The sequence below is a fragment of the Pipra filicauda genome, unplaced genomic scaffold (genome assembly GCF_003945595.2).
Source record: "Pipra filicauda isolate LSUMZ 115617 unplaced genomic scaffold, ASM394559v2 scaffold121_size3267253_pilon, whole genome shotgun sequence".
Classification (NCBI taxonomy): Eukaryota; Metazoa; Chordata; class Aves; order Passeriformes; family Pipridae; genus Pipra; species Pipra filicauda.
In genome coordinates this window covers 2,703,549-2,724,578 of record NW_024103674.1, presented here as the reverse complement: position 1 = coordinate 2,724,578, position 21,030 = coordinate 2,703,549, and the positions used below count along the sequence as shown (strand labels likewise).

At 39.7% G+C, this 21,030-nt stretch overlaps 1 protein-coding gene across 1 annotated transcript in view; it reads left to right on the top strand.

Moving 5' to 3' along the window:
- MED27 (mediator complex subunit 27) overlaps positions 1-21,030 on the top strand; it is an 82,685-nt gene that overhangs the window by 43,629 nt on the left and 18,026 nt on the right. The window contains exon 4 of the mRNA XM_027739341.2: positions 14,307-14,400. Within this exon, the coding sequence (XP_027595142.1) occupies positions 14,307-14,400 (94 nt within the window). The remainder of the gene's footprint in view (positions 1-14,306; positions 14,401-21,030) is intronic.

The window sequence follows — 21,030 nt, the reverse complement described above, 5'->3', positions numbered from 1 at the left end:
ACAAATTCCTTTTTGGAAAAGAAAGTAAGAGTTTGGTGCGGAGGTAAAGTAGTGAATCACTTATTTAACCTTTACTGAACTTACCTGGAATGAAGTGAAATAAAGATTGCATTCTGTGTATGATCATTATGCTCCATTATTGCCTGTAATACTTTGATTCTATCCCTCACATTGATTGTGGGATAGCATTCAGCATTTTCATTCTCTGTCATGTGTGTTTGAAAGCACTTAAAGATACAGAGATTCCAGAATAAGTTCTTGCAGAGCAAATTGCTGTTTCTCAGAGTTGTTTATGCCTCAGTTTCCCCACGTGGAATAGTGTGAATTGTTTCATCTGGAAACTCTGCAGGGGAGCTGAGAGTGACTCGATTAATATTGGTACAAAGCTGGGATAAGAGAAGAGATAAGAGAAGGCATTAACCATAAGGCAGATGCTTTCATCCGGGGAAGAGTCTGGATTTTTGTCTTTTATTGTCAGTTGTTCAAAACCAGTTAATTTTTTACAAAATCCAAAGTCTGCGAGTGAGGTGTTGTGAGGAATGAATGACCAGATAATTCCTACTTGCAAGGCCTAACAGGAAGCTCCCAGTAGCCACTGGCAGGTTCCTTCTGATAAATGAGTGGTGATGGATTATCCTGTATCCTTTGTGTTCTTGCCTTTAGGTGTTCATTTCACTGATGGAAGACAAAGTGCCAACACATGAAATAATTACACACCAGGCCTGCAGCCTCTCAGTCTGTGTTGAGCTCCCTAAACTTCTGCAGTCTCTAAACTGTTGGGCTCTTTTGCTGATTGTTGTCAGTGTTTGGTGTTAAAATCAAATGTACTCTCGAAGTGGCAAAAAACACCCTACTGTTTTGATGCATTTTAAGTCAGAATTTAATATCTGTGTCCAAAATAGCACTATAAAACTGAGCTCCCCTGAAGCCAAAACCCAGGCTTTTCTACTTCCCTATTTTACATGCAGAACCTTCTTTCGTTTTGGCTTTTGCGTTTTGACAGTTGCTCAGCAGAGATGATGCTTCTGCTCATGACAAATATGTATGAGCCTTGTAGACAGGTCTGAAAAAGAACCTTTCCTGAAGGACCGAAAGACAAATCGAACTTGGATCTAAATTTGGGGCTAATCAGCTACATGGCAGACTCACAGTCTGAAGAATCATAGTCATATCTAACAGTACTTTACCTTTACTGCAAATAATACCTAAGCTTAAACATTTATTGCTTTTTAACTTCTTGTTATGGTTCAATTTTACATTTAAGTTAAGAAGGTGTAAGGCTGATTAGGTGGCTGTTGCTGAGGGTGTTTTGTTAGCAAGTAACCTGTAAATTTGAAAGTTTAGGAAATAATTCCTGGTTGATAATCACTGTTTTGATGTCTCAGTAGCTGAGGTGTGATGTGTCCATGGAGCATAGTGAACAGACTCTGTAGTTGTAATTCTTCCAGCTGTTCTCCTGTGTGTTTATTGCTCAGGTGCCACCTCCATCAATCTCTCCCTGCTCCAGCTCTTTGTATTTCCCAGCCAAGTAGGTATTAATGGAAAAATGTGCTGTGGCAGTGGCTGCTCCAGCCTCTCAGCTCTGAATCCTCTTTGATTTCTATTTGGAGAGTGAGCTGGAAGTTCCTGGGGAGGTCATTGAGTCCATCCTCCCATTCAGAGATGGTCTCTTGTCACAAGTCAGTCAGATGAGCTGTGACATTGCCCAGCTGAATCCTGAAACCTCCAGGGATGGAAGGCTGCACTTGTAGCTGTCACCAAAGCAGTCCTAGAGGTCCAGTTAGTGCTTCCTGGTTAGGCAGGTCTGCTGAAAACCCACTTCTTGTGAACCTGGGGAAGGAGGGTTTGAGGGAGGTGGCTGATGGAAGGAGCAAGCAGATATTTTTGGAGAAACTGCAATAAGTGATAATGTAGATTAGAGTAACCTGCTTAAAAAACCACAATGAGAAGCAGATGAGTTAACTAAAAGGAGTGCTACAAGGAGGAGTGCTTGGCATTTAAAATAATAGTTGTATGATTTTTAAAAAAAAATCTAAAATCTGACTTAAAGCAGTTTATTGAGTTGATACTTCCATGATCTTTTCTACTGTGAAAGTTGCTCTTCATTTAGACAAAAGGTTCCTCCTTCAACAACGTGATTTTACAACCTAATAGATGATAAGCAAATCTAATGCCATCTAATCTTGGATATTCCTAAGGAAGTGAAATGGATTTCTTGACATGACAGAGCAATGGTGACTCTTGTATGCCCCTTGTAAAATGAACCTGTGGACAGAAAATGCCAGGTAGAACTATTTTAACATGTGATTACGCTTTCAAAATGAAAATGTATTTTCGGTGCAAAGATAGCAGCTCTAACAGCAGAGACAGAAAATCAATTATAATTTTTGCTAGTACAACTGAAATATTATCTGCTGCTACTAATTTCTTTCTGTTGTTCCACAATCGCTGTTTTCCCTCTGTTTTTTATTAAGTCATCGACAGGCAGAGAGATTCTGATATTGAAGCCTGAGTGTTGTAATATCCTTTCTCTCCTGCTCTGTACTTTTGCCTCTCTCTGCAGTGCCATGATTGAATCAGCTGTTTCTGTGCTGGTATGTATTTAAGCCATTTCATTCTTTGTGTCTTAGGCATCATCCTCCACCAGAAAGCTCTTATGCAAGTGAGCCACTTTTTTTTTTTGCACTAATTGCTTTATTAAAGTGTCAGCATATACTGGATCTTAAAGGTCTGTGTTTTGCATATCTCTCAAGTACTCTCTGCTGAAATTCTTGGCACATCTTAAAATGCTGGTGTGAAGAAGGTACGTAGAGAACCTGGGTGTTGGATGGTCCTTCATTTTCAGGTTGTTTCAAATATTTCCTTATCTCCTAACCTGCTCTGGTTGGTTGTTTCAGAGAATTTCAATAAAGAGTTTTTTTCCTTTCACATAAGGTCTGTCCATAGTTGACCCTCTTTTGCTTTCAAATCCTAAATAAGTGGTTCATTTCCACCTCCTCAGTGTGAAGGAGAAGATACACTGAGAAAAGTCCAGCTCTGAGTGAGCACAGAACCTCTCCTGGCATGTCAGTGATGCTGCCCTGTGATGCTGGGAAATGTTTGTACCCCCATGCATTTTAAGCTCATGCTTTAGGAGTTTGGGGTTTTTTTTAAAGCCTTTGAAAAGAGCAAAATGAACCCTTTGTTTTGTTTGCCCGTATTTTATCTTTTGCTGTTGCTGACTTCTCACTGGGTGCAGCTGACTCAGTCTAAGGGGATGGGGTGCAGGACACCAGTCAAAGCAGTAAAGCTTTCAGTGGTGGATGTAACTTCAACTACATTGGTTTTGTTCTCAGTCAAGCTTTCTTTTTCAGCTTTCCCATCTTCATGCTTCTTTTTCAGAGATATTGTGCAATGTTTGTCTCGTGTCTTTTGCCAAATAGTTACACAATGCAATCAATAGCAAATATTTTGTCTCATTTTTAAAAATGCCTCTGAAGTGCTCTTAAGAATGGATCTGACACTGGATGAATGCAAGTGTGGTTTGTGTTTGTGTTTTGAATCTACGGGAAACTTGATGACTGCAATTTTAGGCGAAAAGCAAAAATAATAAGTGGTGAAAGCAAAATCAAATACAGAAATGTACATCAGTGTCAGTGCTGTGAGTAGTGAATGCAAAATGAGTGTGGTAGGAGAGCTCCCGTAAAACATCTGCAAATCCACTGATGTTTGGAAGCATGACTGCAGGACAGTCTTTTGAGGCAATAGGTACCATTTAGTAATATTTTATCTGTTTCTTTAGGGCATCAGTTTCAACTGGTTGACTCAGAGGAGCTGTGTGGGAGCTAATTAATCATATAATTTGCTGTCATGTTACTGGGTGAACCTGTATCCTGGTAGCAGCATGAATTTGAGATAATGGTTTCCTAACGATTGAAACAGCTCTAATAGCCCTGGACCTCGTGGTTGACTTCAACTTTCCTCTGGTGGCTTTTAGAAAGATCTTTGATATAATTTTACTCTTAATGAACGTTCTGTCTGCTAATGCAGATAGTTTGCAGCTCTGTGTATTAATATAGCTGAGTCCCATTCTCTGCTTTATCCAGTATATTTTTAATTAAAACACTGCAGTACAATATTACATTGATATATGTTGCACATGTGTTTGGTATCAAACTATTCTGCAGCTTTTACTCTTGATGAAGCAAATTTGGGATGTTTTGTTGGTTTTTTCCCTTTTGTTTGGTATGGTTGGGGTGTTTTGATGGATCAGAACTTTTCCTAGGAAAAGATAGAGCTCTGCATTGGGTAGAATACTTCAGCAGATTTGCCTCGAGAGTTTTGAATCAAAAAATTACTGAACTCTTTTTCACAAGAAACCTTTAAACTTGGACAGTGTAACTGGATAATGTAAAGAACCCTCTCAAGACAAGGAAAAATATAAACAGTAAGTTTAAAACAGAACACAGAAGTAACCTTGCCTTAAAATAGACTATCATTTCTCTGCATATTTAATATTTTTTGTGTGTGCAGGGAATGTCTTTAGCGAGTGTAAAAATCTAATTAAATCTTTTCACGGTAGTGATTCAGGGCTGACCCTCTCTTATTGGAGCATCTTTTTGGAATAATAAACCACTCCCTGCTGCGAGCCACTGGCATTGACAGACGGGCCAGACACCCCGGCTGCAGATCAGAAAAGGTTCATCAGGCTGGGGTTGTCTGCAGGGGCTGCAAGAACTCTTTTATTTGCCTGTCTGTAGCAGCACTTTTGAGATGTCATTTGGCAGAGTCCGAGTTCTGGCTGATGACCAAGTACAGTCCCAGGTACAGGTGGATTATTTCATGCCACTCAAGACTGCCTTTTTTTTTTTTCTTTCTTTCTCCTTTTTTTTTTTAAATCTGTACCTATTTACTGTTAGAAATTATCTGACGGTTTGAGATTTCTTTACTTTGAATAATCACCTTGAAGGAATTTGCTGTTTACAAGTTTTGAACTCGATATTCATGAAGTGGATGCTCAGAATTAGGGAAACATAACTAGGAACCAAGCTAGGCAGTGCTAATAATCCTGTTTGTATTTACCTAAGGAGATCTTCATTCCTTGGGTTTCACTTAGGCACTTTTCTCAGTTAGTATACTTAAACAGAATTGTGTTATTTTTTAATAGGTTGAATATTTCTCCCTGATAGCAGCAGAGAGGGTGGTTCTAAAGGGGTTATTCTGCTTTAGATATATTTGGCATGAATGCTAGTTGATGTTTTATTTTTTAGGGAACCTCTGCAGGTAATGTAAAACAACTACACTTCTGAACTTCTCTATTTGCTTACAGTGGTACTTGGCTTTAGTCCAGGCCTCCACCCCAGGAAAGGCTTTAAACTCTGCTCTGCCTGTTCAGGGCAGGGGTGGAACACAGGGAGCACAGAGGCTCCAGCATTTAGGAAGCCACTGTGAACATAAAGCCTGTCTGATCTCCGTGGTGGCTGCACAGTGATCCTTGTGAAAGGGGAGATAACAAATGAGAGGGAAAGTGGCCAAAAGAGTGGGAAAATGGCCAAAAAGGTGCAGTGAATTCCTGCAGTGGCTTTGCCGTGGTATGTTCAGCAAGCCCAGGAGTAACTGCCATGAGAAACCCTTTCCTTTAACCAACTCTTATTTAAAGAGAAAGGTTTTTTTCAGAGAATTTCCTCAAGGGAATTCGCCCTCCTCCCCCACGTTGACTTTCAGCGGAAGCCACGCAATTAATTTCCATAAACCCTATAAAAACTCCCAACCTGAGGAACAGCTTGTCATGTTGGAGGAAGGAGTGATGAAAATGTATTTTTTAGAAAATAATGTTTTGAAGGGCTTCTCTCTCCTAACTGATTGTACTGCGAGAGTCTTGAGTTTATAAATGCCTAATTGTACTTGTTATCTCCAGTTTTTGTACTGGAGTGTGAAGATGACCTTGAAGGAGTCTTTTGATAAACCTCTGAGTTTTAAGATAGATTTTTCTCTCTGTAGTATCACAGGCAGATCGAAATACTTGGTCAGAGCATAATTGTGAACAGCTAGAAATCAGGACTAATTATGAAATTCCCTCAAGGAAAACTTAAAGTAGGTGATCAGAAAAGTTGAAATGTGTATTTGGTAAAAGGTGGTGTAATAAATTGCACTGGGCTGTGCAAGTGATCGTTTGTATCTCATCTTTTCTACTTTTTTCTTCACCTTTACTTGCCTCTTAATTAGAGAATAACAAATCAATCTTAAGGGTCCTTAAAGGCTGATGTCAAGTATCCTAAGTACCCTTAGAACTAGTGCTATTAAGACTTGCCTGTTTTTAGCACAATTTATAATTTTAACAAAGCACTAGATCTTGAAGTGGATGCTCTTTTTGAGTGGCTGTTTGAAGTCTGTTGATGAGGTCTAAAATTTGAGTCTTTACTTTCTAATTGTGTGCATTTCAGTCCTGTGTATGAAATGGTCTGCTCTACTCTCCTGTTTTGATATGTTAGCTGTTCTCCAGGGGGTTTTATCCTTAATCCTTCCTTCCTCCCTCCCATCCTCTGGAATTTGTGATGCCTTCACAAAGTTCTGGGACTTGCTGTACCTAACAGAAGTGATCACTAAGATCTCTTCCTTCCAGCAGTGCCTGTCATATGGTCAAACACAGTGTAAAGAAAGGTCTAACTGGGCACAACATTCTCTATTTCCTGTTCATCAGTCTCTTCACCCAAAGGTAAAATCTTGCTGCTTTTCATAGGTATAGAATAATTAATAGGTATCATACATCATCTGTTGCTGTTGATGAAAGGAGGTGAGTACTGTAATTTCTGCTGTGTTAAGGGAGAAATAAAGTACAAAAAAGTAAGTGAGAAGGCTTTGCTATTGCAGTAATTCTTCAGTAGCAGAGCTGAAAATAGTGTTATAAAATACTGAATTTTGGCTTGAGGAGGCTGAACTTGGGACTGACAGTGTGGAGTAATGCACAGTGTCAGGATCCCATCAGCGGGACCTTTCCCAGATGGCAGAGCCCCATTCACTTTGGGAATCTGGCTGGGCAGGTGGGCTAAAAACCATCCTAGCCCATCAAATTTTCTAGAAGCAGGACTGAACTTGATGCCTTATTCTGAGATGTTTGTCATCAGCAATTCACAGCTTAATCCCCTCTGCCTCACTCAGGACTCACTGGGAGTGCAGGAGAGATGGTTTTACCTCACAGTGAAGACCCAGCAGCCTTGGATGACCTGGTAGTGGAGAGGATGGGCATTACCCAGCTCAGAAACACTGGGGGGGACAGCTCCTGAGGAATTTTGGCACAGCTCTGCTACCTGGAAACATGTATTTGCTGTGTGGAAACGTGTTATGTGCATGTGCAGTTTTAGGCTGAGGTATGGGGCACAAATTGCTCAAAAAGTCAGGAGTAATTCAAGAACCATCTTGTAGATAAACACTGATGTAATAACTCTGATTCTTATCCAAGCCCCTGAAAGTGACTGTTGTTAGCATTTATTGTTGGGCTGTGGAGCAACATCTAGTTTGGTGAAGAAGTGGAAATATAAACAATACATATGTGCTGTGAAGTATTGGTTCTGAAATTATTTTGCCACTGATGCTGCATGGTTAAGGGAGGGCTGTTTTTCCTCTCAAGGTGTGTATAAAGGAGTTAATGTTTTCCATAGAGCACGGACTAGTGCGGGCTCAGGCAGGATCCTGGTGATGACTGTAAAGTAGATTCATGCTTGTTTTGTTAACCAGTTTTCACACATTCTAATATCCATATTCCTCTCATGATTACTGCTGTGAATTAAAGGCACTTTGAAGAGCATTCCAGATAAGTACAAAGAAAAAACTATTTCAATGCTATAACAGAATAGCTCTGGGAATTGGGCTGCAAGGCCTCTATTTGTAACTTGGTTTTCCTTATTAAAGTTACACTTTTCAGGGTGGTTCACTGGAATTCAGTGTTGTGAGCAGCTGTCTTTTTGCTGTGTCTCAAGAAACAAAGTATGCACTGACAACATGTGTTTTCAGAGTGTGTTACAGAGGTGTTCATATATAATGTAAGTGTGCAGGTGTCCAGAGACTGTTTGACTCAGCAGCAGGTTTGCATTCCATGAGCATTCAGCGGGAGAGCCTGTGTGTGTTTGTGCCCTCACTGTCAGCTCATACCTTTGAGGATGTTCCCTGCAGGTTTATGTCTCTTAGCAGTGGACTCACGGTAGCACTGAAGAATTCAGAATTGTGTTTGCTGTACAAACAATGCAGTTGAAGTAACACATTTTACCATAAACCAATATTTTACTGTTGTCACAGAAGGACCCCAGTGTGCCATATTCCTGCCCTGCGATGCACGGTCCCAGCAGGAATTGTGCTGGCACACGGGGAGTTGAGTCATGGAACTGGTTTAGATTTAAACTAGTACTTTCTTTTTTTTCAAGCCAGCTCAGTTGTGAGCTCCAGCTCCTCCAGCACAGCACAGCTGAGGGGGCTGAACGCTGCTGTGTGCGGGAGGGGATGTGTCAGTGCCTTATGGCACTGGTGGTGCTGAAGGCTGAAAACTGTTGAATCACAGCCTCAGGTTTCTAAATGTCTTTGTAAATCCAGCCCTTAAACACCCTGCCTTGGCTTCTAGAGAACTGTCCAAACGATTTCACATGCATCCTTTAAGTGCTGTACCAGGTTTGGCCTTTTGTGAGTGAGGAGTACAGATGGTAAGTGTTTGATACAGCTCTGTGTGCATATGCTTTTGCAGCAGACCACCCTGTGTTTATGTGTAAACACTGCTAGGCTATTTAGGCACAGAACTTAATCTTTTGCATCCACTCAATAATAAAACAAAACTCCTCTATGGCCAAAATAACATCCGTAGCAAAGTTGAAAGCAGCTGAATTTGTAAGAATCAGTGGAAGTGTGCCTTCTCTCAAGGATGGAGCTGGATCTTTCAGTGCTTTCAAATGTGTGTTGTCTTGCTTTGCCTCTGCAGGGCAGAGTGAAGTTGGGCATGAATCTTAGCAAATTTGTTCCTTAGGACCTTTGTTCAGGGTGTCTTAGCAAATTAGTTCCCTGTAGTCCACACATTCTGACTTACTTCTTTCCACACATCTGGATTCATGTTGCCAAGACGTTGGTCAAACTTCCTCCTGCTCATTCTGTGTTTTAGCCCCAAGACTGAAGAACTGTGTACAGCTCTGGAGGCTCAGATTTACTCCTTTTGCCCTCAGTTTACCTCATGGTAGTTAGAAGTCAGTTATTTCAAAGAGAGAACGTTTTTCCTTTTTAATGTATCATGAATAAAGATTTTACAGTGGCAACGGAGGCATTGAAGGAGTAGCAGAGACCGAGTTAATGTGCAGATGAGAAGGGAAGAGAAGAAACAGACTCCTGGCTGGAGCCTTCCACCAAGAGAAACTTGAAAACTGGGTGAGAAGAGAGAAAACTGCTGAAGCAGTTTGTTCAGAAAGGACAAGAGGACGGTGTTAAGAACTGTAAGAGAAAACAACCTGGCAAGGAAACACAGCTGGGAGGAGAAGTTGCTCAAAACAAGCAAGTTTAGTACTGGAGCTGGGAAAAATGAGCATTTTTAGAGAGGTTCTACAGAACTAAAAAGCAAGAGCCTGAATTAACAATAATAAAAAGAAAAAAAACCAACAAAACCTGTGGAATTTGTGGAACGAGGCAGAGACTTCCAGGATGGCTGTACAGATGTCAGGGATTGTGCCAGCTGTCTGATTTAGTCTTGAGGCTTGAAGTCTCTCTCGCAGCGTGAGCAGTGTTGAATTTCTTTTCACACTCTTCATTGCCTATCCAAGCAGGAAGTGTCATCTCACCAAAGCTGGCAGAGGTCACTGTTTTAATAACTGTTGCTAATTGATGCTTCTGAAAAGCCTTCTATCAACTTGAATTTGCTACCTGCAGAGACTTGCCTAGCAGGTAGCTGAATCAAATTAAAACTTTAATTCCGTGATGAATAAATCACACTAGAACTGTGATTACCTTGTATGTGTTAAAATATACTATTTCTCTAATCAGGTTGCCTGAAACCTATTGAGTCTCTTTATAAAATCTATAATATTTTAAATCCTGCCGCTGCTAAGAGCTTTAAGCTCTATGTATATTCAGTTTTGGTTCTGCAAAAAATTGCTGTTCCATAGGTCTTGGAACGAGTGCAGGCAGGCTCTGTGTCCTGATGCCTTCAGCAGCCCATGCTTCTGAAATATCACACATGTGAAAAGAAATTATTAGCTGGGTTGAAAATAGTAACTGAAAGCCAAAAAAAAATATAAAAGCAAGTAAATACTGGGAGCAAGTAAATACTGTGCTAGTAAGTGAGAGAATGTGTGGAGAGTTTCCCCTGTTGCTCTCCAGAATATCACGAATCCTGATTCAACAAAATTGTAGAGTTTCTTTTCATCTCAAATGTGGTGTTTTCCACTGAGTGTAGAGGAAAGTTTACCCTCTTTCATATTAAAAATGTATATTTTCCTCCCCTCTCTCTTTTTCTCCATCTTGCCAAGATCATTTAGCAAAATTTTCTTTCTTCCAAAAGACCTCCTTGTAAAATGATTATTAATACCTGTATTTCTAATCTTGAAATTGTTGTGTGGAGTGGATAAAGTGAACAGCATGCAAGTGAAACACTGTGGGATAAATGCCATTTAAGTCTTGCCTAAGCTGTTAAACATCACACTAACACTGGATTGCTGGACCTAATCCAGTAAAAATTAAAAAAAAAATAAAAGAGGTCACATTAGAGAGCGAAGCCATCTGTCCAGTATGGAACTGAAAGGCATTTATAATTAATTACTTTTCTATATTGCTGTCTTTTAGGGGGGCCTTTATGTGAATCAAAGTGATGGTACAAGACCATTTATCTCCAGAAATGGTTCCTGAATTATTTCTATGTTGTCAACCTGATGTTTTAGCACTGAAACTTCTCAGTGAGTGTTTTGCATAGATAATTAGGCCCTTCTAAACAGTATTTTCTAACTGGCTTCAAAGGTGTCTTCTATCTGTTCCAGGCATTGTTCCTCTAATAGAGACCAGAGGATTTGTGGATGCACTTCTTGGAAAAATGGCAGAGATATTTTACTTTATTACAATATTACTTTATTGCTTTAGTACTTGGTAAGATTTAATGATGGGGAGACTTCTTGGTCAAATCCATTGTTCTTTTCTGACTAGGATGCACATGGATGTGGATCAGGAGTTGCACATGGATCTGGATTGGGATGCAGGCTTTGATGAAGTTACTGGAAGCTTTTTTGAATTGAATGGAATTAACTTTGGGTGTTGCAACAAAAAGGTGTTAATGTATTGCCTTTTGAGACCTAGAAGAGTAAACAGTATGAAATTCTGTCTATAAAGAGTTTAAATACTGTGCTGTAACACGGGAATTACTGGGTATGATCTTTTGCAGTCTGGCTTCAGACCTTTTTGAACATTCTTTGCATCACAGAGGATAGATGGGGAGGGAGTGTGTCTAGACACTCTGTTCAACCCTTTGTAGGTGGAACAATGCCTGTTCTAGTACATAAAATTTCAGCTTGTGGTTAATTCTGAGAATTCCATTAATTTCTTTTTCTTAAGATGAAAATAGGCCAAGTGCTTGAGCAAATCTGTTTCCATTTGCTTTTCCCTGCTTTGAGTTATTCCTTCTGGGTTTGTAAATGTTCCTTCCAACCAGCATCTTTGGTATGTAGGAGAGAGCTGAGATGTGGGAAGGACGTCAGAACTTTACTCATTGGCAAAGTAAAATTAGACTTTTCTCCATCCTCAAGTGCTTCACTTCTCTGAGACTGGGCAAGAGGTTCTGGAACATAAATAGGAACCATCATATTTTTGAGCTAAAACTGGACAGAGACGTGTAAGTTGTGACTCTGCTTATTTTGGCACTAAATCAGTGTGTTTCAGTTCTGCAAAATAAGTTCCAGACAGGAGCTTTTTCTCTGACCCTTTTTCCAGACAGCCTCAGGAGTGCACTTTATCTTGTCTTTATCATGTGTTCCTCAGTTTTCTCTGAAGTCATCACCAGTTACACTTTTACATTACTTTGCTGCTTCTGATTTATCGTATCCATCCCTTCGCAAGATGTTTTACCAGATGTCCTCTCTGAAGGGCAGATCTAGAGAAGAATTTTGCCTTAGATTAGGTTGTTTGTCATTTTATATTTGAGGCCACCATGTAGTCAGGCTAATTCAGTAATTATATATGCATCTTTGAAGAATCCTTCTGTTCTGATGAGCGCTCAGGAAAGCCTGGTGTCTACTTGAAAAAAGGCAAAACAATGCTATGTGTATCATACTCTTTTATCCTGTTGGTCTTGGGTTTTCTCTCGACATCCCACTGACTGAGAAGTAAAGGCCACCACCCAGCCTGGATCCCGTTTTCAAAGGATGAATGTACATGTCTGCTGGGATTTTCAGAAGGACATTAGGCAGATTAAATGCCCGAGTCCAATTGTTGTTCACATGATTTAAAATTACTTGAATTTTCCTTCTTTAATGCACTGTATCAGTGTCTCGTTTTATGCAACTTCATATTTTGTTTATCTTCAACTTCTTATTGCCCAAAGCTTGGAAAAACTTTGGAAAACTTCAGCTGTGCAATAATCTGCATCGTGGTGTGCGAGGCTGTGCTGGTGCAGAACCACAGACCCTCTCCTTGCCTTTACCACAGTCATCTCTGTCCCCCCCACAAGCAAGAGATTAATTTATTTGTGGAGCCTGGAGTAATTGCATTTACAAAACAACATAAACTCTCATGCTTTATAAAATAAGTCTGGGGTTCAGTAACGTTTAAAATCAGTTGGGTGTGTGCTGTTGATGTGGAGCTTGCTCATCCTGGAGCAGTGTCTTATGTGCCTCCTCTTTCCCAGTGCTGAGGAAGTTCTTGGCTTTTGGATGTCTTGGCTTTGCTTATCAGCAGCAAGTGTTAATGAGTCACTGCAGTGAAGGGGGGAACTTTCTTGTGCACACCTTGGATTAAGGATTTTATGCAAAATTGTCCTAACTAATTTCATTCTTTAGTTACTTTTAAAAGTGAGCTGACTTAACCAGCTGTGGCAGTGTAGCTTTCCTGATTTGATTTTATTTTTTTCTGATTATTTTAATTCTTTGCTTTGTAAAGCAGCAACTGGAGCATTGGGGGGTTTAACACTAATGTTGGAACTGAATTACACTGAAGAGCAAGAATTCAACATTTTTTCCTTTATTTAAGCAGATTAAAGGGAAATAATTAGATGTTTTAGTTTTACTGTTAATCTAACTCAGGCAACCAATTTTTCCAAAGTCTTTTTTTTTTTTCTCCTAGAGCACAAATGTGGGTTAGCATGAAAACAGTTTTATTGATGAATTCATTCATGGATCTGATCAAGCTGCAGAGTTCGTAGATGCATGTTGAGCAACCTGCTCTAGTGGAAGGTGTCCCTGCCAATGGCAGGGGGTTGGAACAAGATGAGCTTTAAGGTCCTTTCCAAACCAAACCATTCTGTGTTTCTATGATAACAAGGCAGGTGCTCCTCCCTTCTGCTGGGTACTTCAGGAGAACCAAAAATAGTACCAGAGTGCACGAGCTGTCCTGTAAACTCTGCTAAAGCAAATATTTGGATTTTAATGTGCCCAGAGGAATGGCTGAAGGACGTGAGACTTGCCCATGGGATGGGGTGATATGCCCTGGGAAACAAGGTCTCTTTAAGGCTGTTTCCAGTGGTAATGGATGTCAGCTGTTAATTTGATCCCAGGGAACAAGACAACTGTGTGCCGACTCCCCTTGGCCTGCAGAAGCAAAGAGGTTATAGCCAGCAGGAAGGATGTTATTTTACCTTTGTGTTTGATCACTCCAGAGAAACTCCTCCAGTGTATTTGGCAATTTCAGAGTCACCAGTGCATGAAATAAATTGGAAAGGTTCAGGAAAAAAAGCACCCCGAAGAATAGTCTGAAGACTTTGATAACACCTCTATCAGTTTAGTTTATCAAAGAGAGAGTAAGGACGTGACAGCCTCTGAATTCCTATGATGGAAGAGTAATTTTGATCATGTGTCCTTCGACCCCCCCGAGGAGAAGGTATAGAAATACAATGGCAGGAATTTGAGACTGACAGATTTGGACTAAAAATTGCCTGGTTTTAAGGGCAGAGTAATTAATTATCAAAACAACTTGCTTAGGGCTTTGGTTTGTTTCCTCTTATCAATGACTCCTTGAATTATACTTTCACGTGTTTTTGAAGAATATGCAGAATTAATTCAGGAAAGTCCCATGAACATTGTTAAAAAGGAGTAATAATCCCCATATATAATAGTCTGTGAGAAGGAGCCTGTGTGTTAATGCTGCTGTTTTGGTTTGGTTGGTAGATACGTTGATGATGTGATCAATCGGATTGATAGGATGTTCCCTGAAATGTCTATCCAGTTATCCCGGCCAAATGGAACCTCTGCAATGCTTCTGGTAAGTTGGATCATTTAATCCTTTGAGTTGAATTTCATAACAGGTTGAATCACTGTCCCTAAGATGCAGGTTATTAAAGATAATTCTTTTTTTTTTTTTTTTTCAGAAAGATGTAATTTATTTGTCACAGCAGTGTAGCATCTTTCTTAGTCTTAGGCAAATGAGTGATAAAAAGAATTGCCCCTTTCAATGAAAGATCTATTGCCTTTTTTATTGTTAAATGTGATTGTAGAAATATGAGCACAAATTCAAATATTCACTGTGGTTTTCAGCAGGCTTGGCAATGAGTGAGTCTTAATCATGATAATTAAGAAGGAAGAGAGTGTTGTGAGGAAGAAAAGAAGAAGGAAACCAATATGATTTAAATTTGTTCACATTGTTCTTGGGTCAGTGAGTTTCTGTTTTGTGATGAAGTTAAGAATTTGCCTTTGAAGTAAATGAGCAGTAAAGGCTGGTTTAGAGATAAACAAGTCCAATACATTCGACTTATTTCTGCCTGGCCAGGCAGGATTTCATTCCAGAGGAACCCGTTGTTCACATCCATTTCCACGGGCAGCTGTTGTGCTTATACAAGAGAAGTCTTTAAAGCTCTTACTCCGAGGCAGCAACGTGGAAGAGGAGTCCATAGTGTGGCAGGTGGATGTTGATTTTCTCCAAGCAGGGTGAAAGGCAGAAGTCACATCTTTTGCCAAATTTTAAATAAAACTAGAAAATGCACCGTACACACAGATGAAGAACTAAGACCAGTTCGGTCTTTTCCATTTCACATTTCTCATGGCACTTGCTCTTATTTTTTTCTTTTCTCACACAGACTGTTACAAAAGGCTTGGGCATAGTGTACCTGTCAGTATATTTCTCATTCCCAAAAAAATGAACATGAAAGTCAGATATTTTGTCAAAACAAAACTGATGAGTCAGTGTAAGTCAATGTTAGGACTGCGCCTTAAATTTTATATTGTGAGTTTATTGACTGTAAAACACTACTGTGGTTAGATTTTTGCTTGTATTTTTCTAAGGTTCTGTTGATTTCTCTGTAGTGAGTATTGCTGTGATTAATTTTAAATTTAAATTATTTTGAATTGTGTTTAGTTTTAATTAATCAACTGTCTAACATCTCGTTATTAACTTTCTTTGAACAGCCTCAAATTCATAAGAGATTAACTTGAGTCAGAGGTTAAAATAAACAGCTGGCATTAAAACATTTAATCTGCAATTGTTGGATTCACCAAGTGGAACAATATATTCCAGAAAAGAATGGAATTCATCAGTGCAGCCTTAAGAAGCTATAAGTCTTGGGAGTTTTCGCATTTCTGCTTAAGCTGAGTTTATATTCATCTATTTTGCTATAGAAAAATGTCTGGGTTTGCTTCTTTGAAACCCTTTCCATTCTCTCAGAGCCCCTCTTTGCATATAGAAGTACCTTGTACTTCTGATGGCTTTTTGAGGTCAGAAAATAGATGATGCTGTTCAAGATTCAGGCACAATTAGGAAATAAGGTAAATTATCTTGGATGTGACTAAGGAATAAGGTAGGGTGGTAAGTGTGAGGGAAGCCCCTTTTACCAGGAGCAGCAATGGAGTGAATTCCATGTGGCAGTTGCTCCCTAAATCAAGGACGTTTTTGTTGCTACAAGATCTCAGCCCCGTGTTGAACCAGTGCTATGCGTATTTTCCTTGGATCAGAGATCAAAAAGATTGTTTTTAAAGTATTTTTGTATGTGATTGTGTGATGGGTTTTATCATTTTTTCTTTCAGGCAGGTTTTCCCTCTCCCCCATCTGTCTCAGTTGACGTTGCCAATATGGCACTTTCCATCTGGCCCTGACTGCTACAAAAGCTTTTGCTGTTTTCAGGCACAGATCCTTCAGGGAAAGGTGCTGCAGGATGGGCAGTGTGAGAGCACCTCCCCCAGAAGGAGGGAGGTTTCATCACCACTTGTGATTTCTCACTCTGAACTTAGCCCAAGTTACATCTGGAGCTGCTCCCTTGCAGCAGGGTGGTTTACCATAGACCAGTGTGTTCAGATAATGCTCATTTTATTTAAAAATATTTTACAACCATCCTGTTTGCCCAGAGTTAATTAACTGACTGTATAATCTCAGCCATTTTCGTCCTTGGACTGTTCATCTCATACCTGATGTTACTCATGAAGGTCCTTGATGTGAGGGTCTAGTTTTCATGACATCTTCAAACACAGTCATTCCATCTACCAGAAAAAAGAACATGTGTTCATCTTCAAAGGCACTGGTAAGCACTGTCCATATCTTAAGAATGTGTAAATGATTGGAAGGAGAGGGGGAAGAAGGGGAAGGGGATGCCTGTGAGACTCTTTGAAACTTCAGAAATGTTGGGGCCTTTGCCAAACAAATCATCTTTAGGGAAAAGACCCAGTACAGCAAGTTCCAGCCCCAGGCTCTACAGCTTTATGTGCACATGGAAATCAGTTCATGTCCTTAGCTGTAGAGGTGGGACTTGCACTGTTAAGATTCATCTGGTGTTTTAAGGGGATGTCTTTCTCTTCAGGAAAGACAAGGAGCTGCTGGGGAGGGTCCAGCGAAGGCCACAAAGGTGATTAAGGAACTGGAGCATCTCTGTGATGAGGAGAGACTGTGGGAGCTGGGCCTGGTTAGGCTGGAGAAGACTGAGAGGGGATCTCACTAATCATCCTCATCCAAGGGGGTGGTGCCAGGCTCTTTTTGGTGGTGCCCAGTAACAGCATGAGGAGCAATGGCCATAAACTAAAACCCAAGAAGTTCCACCTCAACATGAGGAAGAACTTCTTTATGTTGAGGGTGGCAGAGCACTGGAACAGCTGCCCAGGGAGGGCGTGGAGTCTCCCTCTCCAGAGACATCCCAAACCCACCTGGACACGTTCCTGTGTCACCTGCTCCAGGTGACCCTGCCCTGGCAGGGGAGGTTGGACTGGATGATCTCCAGAGGTCCCTTCCAACCCCAAAAATTCTATGATTCTATAATAATTAGCAGCTGTGGGAACCTGTTGGTCAAACTCTCCTGGTGAGTGACCCTTGTGCTCAGCTGGGCTCTCCTGGCCAGGGCACAAACTCTCACAGGCACTGGGAAATCTAAGCAAAAAGAAAAATAAGCTATTTCTGAGACCATGGATGCTGTGTCTTGAGAAGTTGCAGCCTCCCAGTCCTGTGAGGTTGCTGCTTCCTCCAGACAATGAGGAGGTTTTTATGCTTTAGATTTGCACGCAGCAATTGTTCCTCATTAATCTGGATTTGTGCTACACAGGCCAAACACATAAATAACTGAAACCTTTCAGAGCTCTGTGAAATCCTTGGCTGATTTTAAAGGCAGTTTATTGTGGCTTTTCAAGGTGCTGTTTAATCCCAATCTTCAGTAGTGATTTTTCAGTTAATCTTTTAATCCCACTATGTATAAAATAGACTAAATATAGAATTATATCAGCTTTAATGACTGTGTTATGCAAAATTAATTTCCAGCAGCAGCAGAGGGAACTGTGGACTCCTTAAGGTTTTCGTGAGATTTTGTTGGTCAAATGCCAAAAATTGTAAATAAATAAACCTCATCTTGTATGTTAAGAAAACATTAACTGATTTTCCTTTAATGAAAAATACCTAGATTATTGCTTTTTTAGAAATAATTAGTTGTATTCCTAGATACATACTATTTTTTTCTGATATAATAATCACACCATCACATTATTTTGATTGTTTCACACACCTCGTTTCCATTATCAAAATTAAAATATTTTTTTGTGTGAAACAAATCCTGCCTACAATTCATTCATCAATATCAGAAATACTTTATTAAACAGTAAAATTTAGCCCTACTTTTCCAGCTGACAAATATGACTTCCTTAACATCATGTACCCAACTACTCCTGCTCAAGGTTAGAAACTTATTTTCCTGTCTACATCTGGGAATTAATTTGTCTTTCAGTTCTTTGCATCCCCAGTATTTGTAAAGAACTCCTACAGAAGTTACCAACTGGGTAAATAGTTTCAGAGATAACTGAACTGTTTTCTGCAATTTCTGTTTCTAGAGCATAATGATATGTATAAGTGACTTCCAGTTTGAAAAACTGACTTGTTTCTGCCAAACTCATGGCAGAAATCATGATTTCTTCTTCTCAGGTTGTCTTAAAAATTTTTTATTCTAAATTAATTTTTATAAATTTCTGCTGCTGCTGCCTAGATTTTTAATTGATCTCTCATATAAAAAATACAAACCAGGTTTTTATACAATTTTATTCATTCTCCATAAAATCAGACACATTTGCATTTCAACTTTCAGATCTTGTTCCTGGCATTTTAAGCAGTCATTGTATGGCAGTGGGTTGTATTAATTGTAAATAGGCCAGACATCTGTTCACTTAGTAATTCCTCGTGTCTCATTTTTGTTTATCAGTGTTTTAGATAAAATCATTATTTTTGCTGGGAAAATGGATCTTGAAATTTATTATTTGCTCATTAAGAAAGGCTCCAAACTGATTTCTGTGCAAGAGACCCAGATGTTGGAGAACTGGGGAGGAGGGGGGAGGATTTGCAAAGTGATTTGAAATCAATATTGGTTGGAAACACTTCGGTGCTGTTATTTCCAAAACCATCTCTTTTGTCCAAAATTCTTTGCAGTGTAAGCATTTCTCCTTGCCTGTGGGGTGGTTTATTAGGAAACCAGTGCACTGGATAAAAGGCAGGTTCATGGAAGGGATATGGATCTGATGGTCACGTTTGGTGGCTTAAGCACCTAATTTTTAGTCCTTTAGGATGAATATTCATTTAGGGATTTACTGCCTTGGAGACATTAGCTTGGTTTTAATGGTTGATGGAGCTCCTGGGATGTTTAAGGATCTCTTGGGTGAGCTGGAGGAATCACTCCTGAGCTCACAGTGGGACTCATGACTGCAGTGGCTTCACAGTTTGTGCCTTAAGATGGAGAAACAGCATTTGAAAAGCATTAAAACCAGCATTTGAGGTGAAATATGCAGGGGAAGAATGTCTTGAATTAACAAAGAACATGAGCAGAGGTTGGCAAGTAAATTGTAACTTATTCTCTGCTTGTCTAATGTAAGATTGAGGAAGATGAGGAATGACCTTTTGATGGGAAAGGGAACAAGAGTAGAAAAAAGTAGAGAAAGGCCCATGAGAAGTGTCCTCAGCTTTGCTCCCTCCACGGGGTTACTGTGCCTAAAGCCTCACAGGTGTGTATTGATATTCCCACAGATTTACACTGTGCAAGATCAAACATGGTTTTCATCTCTGTAAAATTCCTGGTGTGCTATAATTTAGAATGGAAAAACTTTTCATGTCCCGTAGCGCAGTTGGACTGGTGTGACCCTTCGGTGAGTGTGACTGGCCACTGGCAAAATCTGCCCTTGAACCTCTGAACAAAATCCTGTGCCAGTTTTTTTGCCTTATTAAGAGAATATGGAATGTTACCGAGGGAGAAGAGCACCAGCTCATCCTTAATATGGTGAAATCATTTAAAGTCCTACATTTATGTTGACTTTTTATCAGGCACTATTGCAATTAGATTAGTCTAATGAAAGGTAAATTCCAGCCCTTGCATAAAAAAAGAAGTCCTTGTAAAGAACCTAATTAGTATGTTTGTTTATTTAGACTCTAATGGCTTAATTGCATCTTATCTTGCTATTTACAAATAGGCATCATTAAAGAATAATGAGCATGTGAGGGAAAGCTCAGCCTTCACACCAGAAGCAGATGAGACATAAAAAATGAGGGGGAAAAATAACTAGTTGAAAGTCTGGGTGTTTGGGTTTTTTTTTTTAACTTTATTTTTTATACAAAACCTTATTTTTCAGCATGTATAAATATGATTTCCACACATTGTACTGATTAGTAAGAAAGATCTGCAAGTGGGAGGATGAGCTTATGGCTGGTTCTGTGGCAAGGAGCAGGTGTCTGGCCTTTTGCTGGAAATCTGTAGCTTGGTTATGTCTCTGGTTGGATGTTGCCTTATTTCTGAGGTGAATAAAAACCACACACAAACTTGTGCTCCTTTTTATAGAAGCAGGGAGGTGCCCATGTTAACCAAAAATAATGTTTTCTGTCTTTTAGCTCTGCATTGCAGAGCATCTGCAGCTCAAATCAGCAGCAAATTCCCTGGAATGCTGAGGGGAAATCTGCAGCTTTGGGAATTTTTTGCAAAGTGTTGGAGCTCTTGGTGTTGTCAGCATACATTTTCCTGGTATCAAACTTAAATGAATTTTAAGAAAGAATGTTTGTTAGTGCGTTGTTTAAATGGTTCATAAAAGGGCTTTTCACTTGATGTTGGTTTCAATGAGGAGGCAAAATTAAAGGGGGGGTGGGTTTCAAGCTGTTTCCTCTGGGCAGAGTTCTGCCATAGTAAATTGATTTTCATCCTTTTCATTCTGTAAACTCATTTGGACCCTGGTTCTGACTTACTTGGAAAGGTACTTATTTCTTTTCCGATTATAAGTGATGTTAAATGGGAACTTTTTTTAGCAATCTTACAAGAAATTATCTCAGTCATTCTCCCTGATTATTCTGTTTCCCCTTCCCCCTTTCTTGGCATACTGTGTCTGTCAGATGCTCCTTGAGATTTATCTTGGTGAGAGACAAAATATTTTTAAAACTGGGATATTTCAAGAAGATTTTTATTTT